This window comes from Salvia splendens, chromosome 18 (assembly GCF_004379255.2).
Source record: "Salvia splendens isolate huo1 chromosome 18, SspV2, whole genome shotgun sequence".
Classification (NCBI taxonomy): Eukaryota; Viridiplantae; Streptophyta; class Magnoliopsida; order Lamiales; family Lamiaceae; genus Salvia; species Salvia splendens.
The window spans coordinates 5,460,877-5,476,357 of NC_056049.1; the positions used below are offsets into that span (position 1 = coordinate 5,460,877).

Sequence of the window (15,481 nt, forward strand, 5' to 3'; positions counted from 1 at the left end):
TTGTTTTATGTTGTGTGTTTTTTAATGAAGTGTGTTTGTTTTAATTGAATTGAGTTGGAAATAAAAATAAAAAATGAAATTGAATGAATAGTAATTTAAGGAACGATCAAGAAACGGATAAGGAACGGAGGGTTGCAGGTTCTGTTCCTTAGTTAAGGAATGAAGTTAAAAAGTACAGTGGGGTCCGCAAATAGTAATTTAAGGAACGGTGGGGGAACAGCGTAGTGGAGGCTCTTAGCCGCCTCTTTACTCAGTTTTGAAGCTCAATCATTTCTGGTCTTGAACATGAAGTTCATTTTTGTTATGTTTTTAGCCTCCCTGTTTATGGGGAACTACTTCTTTTAAGATTTTAGGGTTAGAAAGTAATTATCTCTAATGTCGATTGTTGGTATAACATTAGTAACTTATTTTATTTTAATTATTCTAGTACTGCTACTTTTAACTGTTAATTGTTCACAACTTTGATTTGTCTATGTATTCTTTGTTCCAAGTTACTTGAGTCGTATTCTATTTTGGATTATCTTAAGGTAGTTAAGTCATTTTTTTTTGGTAAAAACTTTACCCTCGCTCATATTTTACTCTATCTTCATCTTCCTTTATTTAATCTCTTGTTTTACTTTCTCCACTTTAACTTTTAACACATCAATTTCTTAAATTTCATGTCCAAAAGAAATGTCTCAACAACGGAGGGAGCATGTGTTTATGTGAGATTCGAAAAATGAGTGTTGATGCATGTTCAAAATTATTTACGGTTTATATTTATAAAATCGAAAAGCTTTAGATTTGATCTAATGATAGGAATTTTTGTAACCTTGGACTTGCAAAGACTAATCATAAGACGATATGAATTGTTATATATTTGGAATTCTATTTAGATTTTACAAATAAAACCAAAAAAAAAATAATTTTATTTTCCACACAATTTCCAATTAGTTTATTCTTAGGATAACGTAAACAGAGTATGCCAACTGTCAAAGTAAAATTTGAATTGTAAGTAGTAACATTGGGATAAATAGAAAACTCATACAAACAATATTACATTTTTTTTCATATTATTACAAAAAGTCTGAAGTTTGAATTGTAAGTAGTAACATTGGGATAAATAGAAAACTCATACAAACAGTATTACATTTGTTTCATATTATTACAAAAAGTTTGAAGTTTAAATTGTAAGTAGTAACATTGGGATAAACAGAAAACTCATACAAACAGTATTACATTTGTTTCATATTATTACAAAAAGTTTGAAGTTGATAAAAATCATACAAAAAGTTTCATTCGTGTTTCAATTTATTACATTCTGTTATGTGTTTAAACGGTGTTCTCTTTGTCTATGTGAAGTATAAAATGTTTCATCAGTATTTCATGTTGGTACAAAAAGCTTTTTTATTGTTTCATATTGGTACAAATTTTTTTATCATTGTTTCATGGTTTGTACGTCATACAAGTAAAAAGTTAACACCGTTTAAACACATACTCCCTTCGTTCGATAGTAATGGAAGTTTTTTTTCCGGCACGGAGATTAAGAAAAATTGTGTTAGGTGAGTTAAGTAAAAGGAGAATAAATTGGAAAATGAAAAATATAGAGAGATGAAGAGAGAAAAAAATAAGAGAGAGTAAAGTAAGTGTAGAAAAATGTGTTGACTTTTACTAAAAAATGAAATAATTCTATTACTATAGAACGTACTAAAATGGCAAAATGACTCTATTACTATGGAACGGAGGGAGTATAACGGAATGTACTAAATTGAAATATGAAAGAAACTTTTTGTATGATTTATGTCAATTTCAAACCTTTTATATTGATATGAAACACTATTGATACATTTTATATGAGTTTTGTATTTATCAATAACTTTTGTAGTGCTATATGTAAATTAATCAGATACTATACATTATCATTATATAAACTCTCGCTACCACCTCATGAATTTGGCGCCATCTTCCTCTTCTTCTCCGTCTTCCCACCACCTGCACTTTCTCACTCTAACCACCACTCCAAAATTTGCAATGGAGAAATATTCCCAGTACTCGTTATCCACCCTTCTCTGCGGGGAAGATGAATCCTGTTTCGACCATTTCAAAGACGAATGCTTCAATTTCAATTTCTCTCCAGTCTCCGATTTTGATTCTGAATACATCCGAATGTTAATCCGAAAGGAAACCATCTTCCAATCGAAATATTCAGCACAAATTGAAGGAATCCGTTGGAAGCGCCGCGACGTCGTCAATTGGATTCTCGATGTCTGTTTTTCCACCATGTTCTGTTAATTGGCAGTTCCGATTAATAGAGTATTTCTAGGTTTTTTTAAAATTTGTCTTCTTTTTTTTTTGACAGAGAAGGGTTCATTTCGGATTTCATTGCCGTACGGCCTATATCTCTTTGTTTTACTTGGATCGATTCCTTTCTAGAAGATCAATTGATGTAAGTTTGATTTTATCATTTTTTTAATAGAATTGAACTTATTATAATTATCATTTTGTGATTTGGAAATGAAATCGGTGTGAATTCGTAGAAGGAGGAATCATGGGCTATGCGATTGCTCTCTATTGCGTGTTTGTCTCTGGCTGCAAAAATGGAGGAAAACGAAGCTCCTTCGTTATCCGAATATGATGCAGATGAATACAGCTTCAATGGAGACGTGATTCAGAAAATGGAGCTGCTGGTATTGAATACATTAGAATGGAAGATGAGCTGCATCACTCCATTTACTTATCTTAACTATTTCGCCTCTTTGTTCTGCTCCGAATTTAGGCTAAACCGAGCTGTGGAATTGATCTTTGCAATAATGTTAGGTATTAAATCAATATATGCTTACATTTATATATGGATTCATTAAAGAAGCTTGGTACTGATTTTGAACCTTATTTGGATGCAGAGATCAATGTAACCGATCATCGGCCTTCTGTAGTTGCTGCTGCAGCAGTCTTAGCAGCTGGTCGCGATCATAATTTGACTAACAAAATGCTAGAGATGAAGATTGATGATGTTCCAATTCCATCATGGGGGGAAGTTGAAAAGGTGAAGAGCTTCTTTTGCTTTGTGATGCTGTATTGTATTAGATGGATTGAGCTAACTACTGATTGTGTTCTTTTCTTCTAACAGGAGCAAACACTTTCCTGCTACAGTCTACTTCAAGAAATTGGGATGTCTAAATCCAATGATGATTGGATGAAGAGATCCAGCAGGAAAAGGAGTCTAGAATGCATTGATGGTGATCAAGATTGCCCTCCTCCTAAGACTCCTAAACAATGATTTTACACAACATTTTTTAGCTGGATTTGGATTGAGTTATGAGTTACTATGGTTTGATGTAGCGATGTTAGAAGTTTTGCAAGCAAGAGAAATTTTTTAGTGTAAAGTATGTATACCTTTTAGAGTTTAGCCCACAAAATGATGAGTGGGAGCCTAAAGAGGGTGTCCAAAGCTTCTTTGGATGATCATTTTTTGTACTGTTTTGGGGGTTTTTGCATTTTTGTCCCTTGAGAATTGTTGTTTATTTGGAAATGGGATTCTTTCTTGTTGATGGAGAAGGGTTTAGAATTTAGATCTTGTAGGACAATTCGCTTTGATGATGATTTGTATTAATCGTTCAATGGAATACTCCCTTCGCCTATGATTTAAATTCTCACTATGATTTTGTGCGCATTTTAAGAAATGTGAAGTTAAGTGGGTGGAAAAAGTTAGTGAATGTGAGTATCACTTTTGTATCTTAGTTTTGTAATAGAATGTGAATGTAATGGGTTAATGAAAAGTGTGGTTCACTTACTGATGATTTAGCGAATTTTTGATGGGAATAAATGCAAGTAATAAATGAAGATCACAACACTGAGAATTACGTGGTTCGATTTACTGAGGTAAATCTATGTCCACGGGAAGAATAGAGGGCAAATTTGTATTGCTTGATCTCGCTTACAGATTACAATACTGATTTGCTATATGAGATTCAGGATCTAGAGAACTTAACCCTGGTCTATCTGATCTAAGTTCTATTTATACATTCGAACTAAGATCGTGGTTTGCAGCCCTGGTAGGGGGGTTGATAACTGCTTAATACCACTAAATAGATCGTGGGTGTAATGGAGGTCGTGGAGATCCTGCATGGATCCACTATCTCCTTGTTCGGTCGAATACTGAGACCGAACTGCTGAACTTTGCCGATCAGCTTTTGCCGATCTGAGAGTTGAGCTCGATTGGTCGGCTTTTACCGAGCTATAGGCTGTGACCGAACTCTTTGGTTGTGCCGAACTGATACTCTTTCTTGGGTTTTGGGCTGATGGGCCGTCACTGCTATTGGGCTCGCAATTATTGTTTAGTTGTTTAGTTCGTATCCCATCACCACCCCCCCGAAAAGCGAAGTGAATCACTTCGGCATTTTGGATAAGTGTAAGGGGGAGGCTGACGTCAGGGGACGTGCTCTGCACGTGTCTGCATTAAATGTGACAGCAAATCCGGCCAGAGAATCCAGAAAAAGTGGGATTTGAAACGGTGCGACGAATTTGAAAAATATTTCCTTTCTTCATCATTGGAACACTTTTGCGATTATTTCTTCTGCATTCTCTCTCTTTTTCGTAAAATTTTCTTCCGCTTCTTCAAGAATTTCTTCAGAGACTTTCGACCATCAAAGAGTAAGAATCATGTCTTCTTCTTCTGAAACTGTTTCTGAATCAGGTAGTGGTAGGAAGGGGGGTAAGGGATCTTCTGGCCGGAAAAAGTCCGGGGAGAAGACGGTAGAATATTTTCACAGCATTTTGAGTAAGGATACTGTGATATCCTTACACAGAAAATATTTTCTTCCTGGGGGGTTAGTGGTGATTCCCGACGACACTCATAGGGCTAACTCGCCGCCGGAGGGTTATGTTTCCCTCTTCCCCCCGCCTTTGTAGAGCTTCTTGATTTTTTCCAACTTCCTTTAGGTCAGGTGACTCCAAATTCTTGGAGGCACTTATCGGCCTTTGCTGCCGAGCTGCGTAGACTAGAAAAGGATCTGTCTCTGAGGGCAATCCTTAATTTCTTTCAGTTTAAGAGAAAGAGATCCTGGTTTTACTTGATCCCTTTACAGCCCTTTAGAGCCTTCTGTAAAACCAAATGGCCGATGTGGAAAAATCGCTTCTTTTTTTACAATAGGACAGCGGCTCCGGACTTTTCCTGGAGAGGGCCGAAGTCCGTAATTCCTCATCCTCGGGTAGAACCGTTGGACGAGCTCGAGGGCGGGCTCAATAAGATTCCCATGATTAGGAAACAGTATTTGGAATCTGAGCTCGTCAAGGGTGACTTCGTGTTCGACTCCTCGTCTTCGGACGAAGAGACTGAGGGTGAGGATTTCTTTTTTATGCTTTACTGCTTTAGCGGCGAAAACTAACTTTGTTTTCTTGCTTTTTGGCAGTGAACATGCTAAGCAGGCTTGGTCGCAAATCCTCCGAATCAAAGGAGCCGGAGAAACAGAAAACCACCAGCTCGGCGTCTGATGCCGAGAAGAATCCGAAGAGGCAGAAGACCTCTTCGAGTCAGTCTTCGGATCCAAAAAAAGCCGGGATCGACCTCGGCAAGGGGGAAGGCGAAGACTCAGAAACCCCCAAAAGCGCCAGAGAGAGACATTGTCCAGGGGGGTTATGGATCAGGAGTGGTTACGGCCACTTCGGAACATATCTCTGAGCCCTTTTTATGGCCAAAGGACTTTGTAGAGGTGAATTTTCTTCTTGATTTTCTGGCTTTGCTTCTTTCCTATATTTTTTTTGTGGCCCCTCTGTTGACTTTTTCCTTTTTCCATTTTCAGAGGAACAATATGCTCTGCAAACTCGTCACAGTTGAACTCTCTAAAGCGTCCAGCGATTATGATGAGATGCAGAGGAATTTGAATGCTGCTCGTCATCAGGCCGAACAGGCTCGGGCAGACTTTGAGAGGGCAAGGGCCGCTATGATCTCGGCTCAGGATGAAGCCCAGCGTGCCAAAGACCAGCTCATCATCCAGAGAGAGCGGTCGACACAGAGGGAGGCGGCTGCCGTGGTTGCTCAGGGGGAGGCTCTCCGTGTTTACACGGAGAAACTCTTTTTGAGCAATCAATTTTCGGCCCTTATCGGTGATCTGCTGAAATTGATGACCGATAATGTTGAGCAGGAACCCGAAGTCGTCTTGCCGCTGTATGGCCGAGAGATTGCAGCGCGTCTCCAGAGTCTGCCGCTCCTTGAGGAGCTTGCGTCTTCATCGGTCCTGCTTTCTGCTGAACGAGTCCGTAATTGCCGTGCTGACCGTGACGAGAACATGGAGGCCATCTTTGCCTCCTTGGGGCCTGTTTCACCCGCTTCAATTTTCAAAGAAGAGGGTGAGCAGGAAAATGAGGCCGGCAAGGAGACCGAGCAGAGGGATCAGCAGACCGGCGACGGGCACGCCGAGCAAGAGGTGCAGCAGATCGGCGATGGGGGCGCCGAGCAGGAGGAAGGGAGGAGGGAGGCCGAGGCTGAGACCGAGGTCGACAAGGAGAAAGAAGCTGAAACCCACAGGGAAGCCGGAGACGAAACTGGCGAAGTATGATTTCGTCTCCCTTCTCTTAGTTTAGTTTCTTTCTTTCTATTTGTAAAATGGCCTTGAAGCCCTCCTTGTGTAAATTTTTTCTTGTGAATGAAAAAAATTCTTCTTTCTACACTCGTGTCTTCCTTATAGCTCTTCTTAATCTCTTTTACTCCTATTGTGGTTTACTGCCTGCTCGGTAAACTGAAATGCCGAACTGACATAGCTGCTTCGTATTCTTAACTCTAAGGAGCTGGAGGTACTTCACTGGAAGCGGCTATACTCTTTGGCTTTAAATGAAGCTGAGAAAAAAGCTATAGATGACCAGATGAAGTATGATGAACTCTTGGCTCGTTTAGTGGAGCTGGAGTCCAACAATAAGGACTTAGAGTCCATAAAGAAAGATCTGGAGGCCGAGCTGAATACTGTCATCGCTGAGAGGACTGCATATGAAGATTTCATCTGCGGGCGCGGGGGAATGACTATATCTGAAGTTCAGAATCAAGTTGATGAACTGTGGGAGAAGCTTCATGTACTTCGGAAGAACAATGTGCTGGAGAGCTCGGCTTGCCAACAAGTTGTGAAATCATTGCGGCGCTTGGCTTCTCTGTACGACATCATTCTTTCCCGGCGTCCCTCAATCGAGAGATTCCTTAGTCGTTTCCCGCTAACAGATGCTCACACTCCAACTCAAACCTCTAATCCACTTACTCAAAATTCTACTCCAAATCAGCAACGGACTCAGGAGCAACCGGAAACGTCAAGACAAGAACGCCCTGAAGTTCGTAGAGGAGTTGTGAATATGAGTGAGCAAGATCAGCGAATGCTTCGTGAAGAGACTCTTCGCCGCCGAGGTGCTAGAACTTCCCGGACTCAGGGAAGAGGCGGTAGGTCGATCAGAGCATCTCGTCCACCTACTTATTCTTCAACTGCTCGGAACGCCCGAACTCAGCATCATGAGGATTTTTCGGATAGGTGGCTCAACTTTAGCAATCGTAGACAGTAGAATAGTCCTTTGTAATGGTGTAACGCATTCTCGTAGGGCAGCGGAATTGTATGCCCAACAAGACTTAGTAAATGAAATTTTTTCATTTCGCTTCTATCACTGCGTATTTACAGTTCAGCGATTTTTTATTTCATTTATTGTACTCGTCCTCGGTCTTATGAAGTAAACTCTTCTTTGACCGGACTTAGTTAGTGTCCTTATTTGGCGAGTTTTATCGCTTGGATTGGACTTTCCCTAGTTAACCGGAGTGGTTTTCGGCTTATTGCAGTTCGTTTCAGACGAATTGCTTGTTTCTTAAGCTGAATTGTGGAATCTTGTATCTTCCTTAGAAGCTTGGACTCACAATTGTCTTTAATACATGCTCTAAAAAAAGGGGATCAGCCTTTAAGGAGCAATATACCTCAGTAACATTTATAAGAGACAAAACGCACATAGAGAGACAAATAAAAAGGACGAAAAAGATTTTAATCTTTTAAAAAACGACAAGTATAAAGAACAATAAAAATATGAAAGCACATAACCCTAGGACCGAACTAGACACAAGACTGACCGGACCTTGTCTCTTACAAATAGAACTTCTTGAGGTTGGAAATATGCCATGTTCGGGGTACTTGTTCTCCTGACATGTGGGTTAATTTATAAGACCCTTTTCCCAGGACTTTTGACACCCGATACGGACCTTCCCATGTGGGTTCAAGTTTGCCCAGCTTTTCTGCTCGGCTTACTTCATTGTTTCTCAATACGAGATCTCCCACTTGAAACTGCAGCTTTTTCACCCTTTGGTTATAATACCGGGTTACTTGCTCCTTGTACTTGGCTTCTTTTATGAAGGCCAATTCTCTTCTTTCTTCGGCAAGATCTAGTTCGGCTCTCAGTCCGTCGTCATTCAGTTCTGTTGAGAAATTAAGGGTTCGGGGGCTGGGTATGCCGATCTCAACCGGAATTACGGCTTCAGTGCCGTACACTAGACTGTACGGAGTTTCACCGTTGGAGGTTTTTGGTGTAGTTCGGTAAGACCATAGGACTTGAGGAAGATTTTCTACCCATTGTCCTTTGGCTTGTTCTAACCGAGTTTTTAACCCTTTCACCAAAGTACGGTTTGTTACTTCCGTTTGTCCGTTTGCTTGTGGGTGAGAGACTGAAGTGAACCGCTGTTGAATATTCAACTCTTGGCACCAATTCTTGAATGTTTTGTCAGTAAACTGAGTCCCATTATCTGAAATGAGGATATGGGGTATGCCAAATCGGCAAACTATGTTCTTCCAGACAAAATCTAATGCCTTTGAGCTTGTTATCGTAGCTAATGGTTCAGCCTCCACCCACTTTGTGAAGTAATCCACGGCAACGATCAAGAATTTCATTTGCCGGGGAGCTTGTGGTAGTGGTCCTACTATGTCTATGCCCCATTGCATAAAAGGCCAAGGGCTTTGCATAGCACATAGATCAGTCTGCGGCGTCCTTGGGATATTTGCATGGATTTGGCATTTCGTACATTTCTTAACTAGCTGTACTGCTTCTTGTACCAAAGTTGGCCAATAATATCCCCATCTCAGAACTTTTTTAGCTAATGCTCTAGCTCCGATGTGGCTACCGCAAGATCCTTCATGAACTTCTCTAAGGATGTAATCCGTCTCTTCTGGTCCTACACATCGCAATAACGGTTGAAGGTAGGACTTTCTACATAGGACTCCTTCATGAAGTTCATACCGACGTGCTCGGCATGTGATTTTCCTTGCTTCTCTCTTATCCTCGGGCAGTTGTCCTTGATCTAGATACTTTAATATTGGCGTCATCCAGTTTGGTGAACTGGTTACTGAGTGTACTTCAGCTTCATCAATGCTTCTGTGCGGTAATTCCTCCACCTTTGAGCTCGGATATGAGGCCAACTTACTTAAAGTATCTGCTCGGCTATTTCCCGCTCTGGGAATGCGGATTATCCGAAAATAAGAGAAATTTCGGCTAATACTTTGCGCTTTGTCCAAGTATTTTTTCATCCTTTCACCACGGGCTTCACTTGTACCCAGCATGTGATTCACTATGACTTGTGAATCACAATGAATTTTGAGAGATTTGACAAGTAGACGTTGCGCTAACTGAAGTCCGGCAAGAAGGGCTTCGTATTCGGCTTCGTTATTAGTGGTTGGGAATAAGAACCGAAGTGAATAAGTTACTTCGTGTCCGTCGGGAGCGATAAGTAGAATACCAGCTCCACTTCCTGTCTTATTCGAAGCTCCATCTACGAATCCAATCCAACAGTCCGGCGGCTCTACTTCGGGTTTCTGGGGCTGTGTTAGTTCATCATTGGTAGGATTTTTCTGTTCGGCAATAATAGGGATTGCCTGATCGAACTTTGCCTCTACAAGAAAATCTGCCAAGGCTTGTCCCTTGATGGCTTTCCGAGGTAGATATTCTATTGAATGTTCTCCCAACTCTATGGCCCACTTGGCAATTCTGCCTGATGCTTCTGGCTTAGTCAAAACTTGCCGAAGTGGAAGATCGGTTAAGACGCATACTTTGTGAGCATAGAAATATGGCCGCAGTCTCCTTGCTGCATTTACTAATGCCAGAGCAATTTTTTCCAGAGGTTGATACCTTGTTTCGGGACCTCTTAATGCTCGGCTTGTAAAGTAGATAGGACGTTGTTTTAGGCCTTCTTCTCGTACAAGCACCGCGCTAATGGTTTGATCTGATGCTGCTAAATATAAGAATATCACTTCGGCATCTGTTGGAGCAGAGAGAGTAGGAAGTTCGGTTAAATAACTTTTGAGTTCGTCAAAAGCTTTTTCTGTTCGGCTCCCCACTCAAACTTTGGTGCCTTCTTCAAAACATTGAAGAACGGCATTTGCTTTTCGGCTGCTTGGGAAAGGAATCTATTCAGTGCGGCTAGAGATCCAGTTAGCCTTTGCACATCATGTATGGACTTCGGCATTGCCATGTTCTGAACAACTTGAACCTTTAGGGGATTTGCCTTGAGTCCTTCCTTTGAAACCCAACAACCCAGAAATTTTCCCGAATCTACCAAAAAGGTACATTTTTGGGGATTGAGTTTGAGGTTGGCTTTTTTGAGCACGTCGAGAGTGGATTTGAGATTGTTTTCGTACTCCGAAGTGCTTCTGCTTTTAACAACTATGTCGTCAACATATACTTCAACCTCTTTTCCGATCAGGTGCCGAAATAGCTTATCTACCATCCTTTGATATGTGGCTCCGGCATTCTTTAAACCAAATGGCATCTTTTTATAAGCAAAAATACCGAAGTCAGTAATGAAAGCCGTTTTTGAAGCATCATTCTCATCCATTAAAACTTGGTGGTATCCTTTATACAAATCAAGGAAACAGAAAATTTCGAAACCTATCAGAGCTTCTACTTTTTTATCTATGTTGGGAAGGGGGTAGCAATCTTTAGGACAATGCTTATTTAGATCCGTAAAATCTATGCACATCCGCCATCCTCCTTCTTTTTTCTTGATCATCACAGGATTGGCCACCCAAGAAGGATATTTTACTTCAAATAATACATCCGCTTTCAGTAATTGGCGGACTTCGTCATGGATGACTTGATTTCTTTCTGCCGCAAAGAGTCTTTGCTTCTGTTTTATAGGCCGGACTGAAGGATCAATATTTAACCGATGTGTAATTACCTCGGGAGACACTCCAGTCATGTCCAACGGAGACCACGCAAAGACATCTTTGTACTCTTTGAGGAGCTGGATGGTCTTTTCCCGGAGTAGAGGTGTTCCCGCGAAACCGATCTTGACCGTTCTGGATGGATCATCTTCGTATAACTGAACTTTCATCGAGTTCGGCTCCGGTGTGACTTCGTTCATTTCGCCTGCCTCTGACTCCGGCTGCTGTGATTGCTATGCTTGATGGTGCCGATCTGATTGTTCGGCACTTTTAAGCGCAATCTGCAAACATTCTTTTGCTCTCTTTTGATCACCTCGGATGACTGTTATCCCTCCTTTAGTGGGGATCTTGATTGTGAGGTGATAAGTAGAGCAAATGGCCCGAACTGTGTTGAGCCAGTCTCTTCCCAGTATAATGTTATACGGGGATCGAGCTTTTACCACAAAAAACTCGATCACCGTACTGGAGCTAGTAGGCGCTCTTCCTACCGTAATCGGAAGGCTGATAATACCTTCAGGGCGGGTGTCCTCCTGGGCGAAACTTTTCAGAGGAAGTGGGGCCGGACTGAGCCGAGCTGGATCCACTTCCAGTTTATCAAAACATTCTTTAAAAAGAATGCTAACCGACGCTCCTGTATCCACAAACACTCTGTGGATCAGTTTGTTTGCCACTCCAGCTTGAATGACAATAGCGTCTTGATGAGGAGAAATGGCCGGGACGGGATCTGCATCTGAAAATGTAATTACTTCCTCCTTCTTCAGCCTTTTATGTGTTGGCTCCTCTCGATTGAAGCCTCTGCGCTCTGATTTTAGAGACGATTTAGTCTTCCCGGCTGGGAGAGCGTCAATAGTCTGGATTACTCCATCATATTGCGGCTCGTCATCGTCTTCGGGATCCTGTTGCTAGGGATGTCAATGCAGCCCGCAACCCGTGGGCTGACCCGAATAACCCGCCAAATTTATAGGGTTAGGGTTGAAAATTTCTAGCCCGATAAAATTACAACCCGATTAGCCCGCACCCGATTAACCCGTAACCCGTTAGGGTCAGACCCGAAAACCCGATGGGCTGGCCCGAAAACCCGATAAAATTTATATTGTTCTATTTGTTTGACTCCGAATTGGACAATTTCATTGATTATTTTTATAATATAGATAACTAAAAAAATAACATTCAATTTTATATTAAACATATAAATTATATATTAAATTTTTATTAATATAATAATAAATAAATAAATTAGAAACTTCTTATTCATTAATAAATATTTAAATTTATAAACATGTTTTAGAACATGCTTTAAAATATTTAAATTTATGTTTTATTTTACACAAATCTCAAATATTAGTATTTGATCATGTTTGTGTTTGAGTTTAAGTATAAATCTCAAATTTATCATAACTAAATATTTATATTTTATAAATATAACTAATTTTCGTCATTATTTATTGGATTAATCGCATGTTAATTTTATCGGTAGCAACCCGATTAACCCGCTGGGCCAGCCCGAAACCCGAGCGTTTAGGGTTAGGGTTGAACTTTTATAACCCGAAAAAATCTCAACCCGATTAGTCTGCACCCGATTGGCCCGCAACCCGAGTAGGGTTGGCCCGAAACCCGGTGGGCCGGCCCGATTGACATCCCTACCTGTTGCCTTTTAGGATCCTGAGGAGCGCAGTTCGCACTTCTCTGTTTCTTATTCTTTTTCGGCGGCTTGCTTTGGTATTTTTTTAACGTCCCTGCTTTCACAAGAACATCAATATCTGCTGCCAAATTTCGGCACTCCTCGGTATCGTGACCGTGGTCTTGATGGAAGGAGCAATATTTATCCTGACTTCGGCGCGTGGCCGATTTCGTCATCGGCTTTGGTTTTTCGAACATATCAGAATGCAGTTCGAAAATTTCCGCTCTCGGCTTGTTCAATGGTACGAACTGAGCGGGTGGTTTCTCAGGATTGAGACGTGGTCCCAATCTGTCTTGTATCGGTGCCCTTTGAATTCTTTCAAAAGGAGTTCGGCGAGGATGTCCCTGATCGCTATGATCGGGCTTCCTCTTGTCTCCTCTGGAAGAGCTGTCTAAAGACCGTTTTCGACGGTCTGCCTCATCAGCACGAGAAAACTGGTCCGCAATGTCCCACATCTCTTGAGCTGTTTGCGGACTGCATTCAACTAGCTTTCTGTAGAGAGCTCCTGGCAGAATTCCATTTTGGAATGCCGAAATGACAAGTAGATCATTGAGATCATCTACTTGTAGGCATTCCTTGTGGAATCTTGTCATGAAGTCGCTAATCTTTTCATCGCGACCTTGACGTATAGAAAGCAGCTGAGCCGAAGTGATTCGGGTTTCAGCTTTCTGGAAGAACCTCCTATGAAAAGCATCCATTAGATCTCTGTAAGATCTAATGCTGCCTTGAGGGAGGCTATCAAACCACCTTCTTGCGTTCCCGATGAGCAGCTCGGGAAACAGCTTACACATATGAACCTCATTGAGACCTTGGTTCGCCATATTATAATGATAGCGTCCCAGGAAATCATGAGGATCCACTAACCCGTCATAAGTCACTGACGGAGTTCGGTAATTCTGTGGCAACGGAGTTCTGGTGATATCATCCGAAAATGGAGTCTTCAGCGCTCCATACATAGCGAATCTGACATCTCTACGGTATGGTGGAGATGGAGTTCTCCTGTGATTTCGGTAACAAGGAGGAGAAGGAACATATCGGTGGTGAGGATTCTTTCTCCTGGAAGATACGACACTACTGCGGTAGTGACTTTCATGTCTGGAGGGGGAGGGAGAATCCGCCGTTTTCTTCTCCGGCTTCTGGCTCTTTTGCAGGAATGTTAAGAACTCATCCTGCTTCTCAGCCAAGAACAACTTGACAGCCTCATTCAAATCGAGCTGCTGGGGAGGCTCGGTGCGATGACTTTTTGAGTGGTTTGTTCTTTCACCGTGAGAACTGGAGGCAGATTTCTCCCGAGGCTGTTTTCCAGACCTACGGGCTGGACTAGCTTCCTCACGTTCATCACGGACGGAAGTATGGGTATTATGTGATCTGGTACGCATTTTTTTGGTGGAAGAGGATATAAACTCATAGTTGACGGACCTTAAATGATATTTTCAAAATTCACGGATCTAAAATGATACGTTGACAAAATTCATGGACCTAAATAGCCATGGTATGATTCTGCAGCCTTTGCTGTCCTAAATTTGTGGTCCATTTTCTTATTATATGCAACAAATTTGGCTCATACATCATTTCATTAATTGTGTATTCAGATGTTTGGTTAATGTAATTTTATCAACTGGAAAGCTTAGGAAGAACAAATGCTGAATGAAATGGATATTAGGCTCTGAATACAAACACCTTTATTTAATTCATGAATCTACGTATATAAAAATCGAGTTTTGGGGTAATAACATAAATGTCATTGACTCTTATTTGAAATATAAAATGATTTTTCTTATATATATGTATAAGTTATAAAACTATCAAACTATTCTGATTAAAATTTTTATGTTATCAAACTATCAAGTATAAAAAATTACTGCAAAGTGCAAAGCAACCTTAATCATCTTTTAGCAATATTTCATCGTTATAGCACTTAATTTGATATATGTAAAGAACTCGATTGAGCCCAGCATTAATAAATTTTTATAAGTTTTGATATTGTGAAATTAATTTTTTTTTTCTTTTATTCCTATCCAATGAAGAAAGTTACTGTATTTTACCGTTGTTGATGATTTTGATTTTTTTGTTGTATCTTTTAATATATATTAATCCTTCCGTCCCCAAAGAATATGCACTTTGGGGTCGGGGTTTTAATATAAAATTGGTAAAGTAAGAGATAGGTAGAGAGAAAAAGTAAATATGTTATGTTTGGTTGCAAGGATTCTGTCTGAGAAAGTAATTTGATTCCTTAAATTTTAAATTTCTGTGTTTGTTTTGGTTTTTAATCAAACTGGGAAAGTAATCGAAATCCCGAGAATAAGGAAAGTTAGTATAATTTTCCAGGATTCTGAATCCTAACTTTTCTTAGGTATTCTTTTTCAATATTTAGGATTCTTACATCTTTAATGCAATATATTATTATTATTATTAACTACAATGTTTTAAAAATAATTTAAAATTATAAATCATACTTAATTTCAGTATAATAAATAACTATAATTAAAATTATCATAATTATAACTATGTTATTATAATATTTATATATAATTGTTATTATCATAATAATAATTAATAATTTATTAAATAATCAAAAGATAATTAAATAATATAAATTATATAATAATAATAATATTAATTACTATTTTATAAATTAATAATTAATCAATAAAATTGT

General features: G+C 40.0%; 1 protein-coding gene across 1 annotated transcript; it reads left to right on the plus strand.

The window, feature by feature from the left end:
• Window positions 1-1,932: 1,932 nt before the first annotated feature.
• Window positions 1,933-3,550, plus strand: LOC121776462 (cyclin-D5-1-like). Its single transcript, XM_042173635.1, has 5 exons — window positions 1,933-2,244; window positions 2,339-2,425; window positions 2,517-2,796; window positions 2,880-3,022; window positions 3,107-3,550. Exons 1-5 carry the CDS (start codon window positions 2,011-2,013, stop codon window positions 3,254-3,256), a joined length of 894 nt encoding a protein of 297 aa, XP_042029569.1. The 5' UTR covers window positions 1,933-2,010; the 3' UTR covers window positions 3,257-3,550.
• Window positions 3,551-15,481: the final 11,931 nt, after the last annotated feature.

Excerpts from the sequence above, each read along its gene's own strand:
- LOC121776462 (XM_042173635.1), top strand. The coding sequence starts at position 2,011 with ATGGAGAAATATTCCCAGTACTCGTTATCCACCCTTCTCTGCGGGGAA. Across the intron at positions 2,245-2,338 it reads TCGTCAATTGGATTCTCGAT|AGAAGGGTTCATTTCGGATT; the intron begins GTCTGTTTTTCC and ends TTTTTTTGACAG. Across the intron at positions 3,023-3,106 it reads CATGGGGGGAAGTTGAAAAG|GAGCAAACACTTTCCTGCTA; the intron begins GTGAAGAGCTTC and ends TTCTTCTAACAG.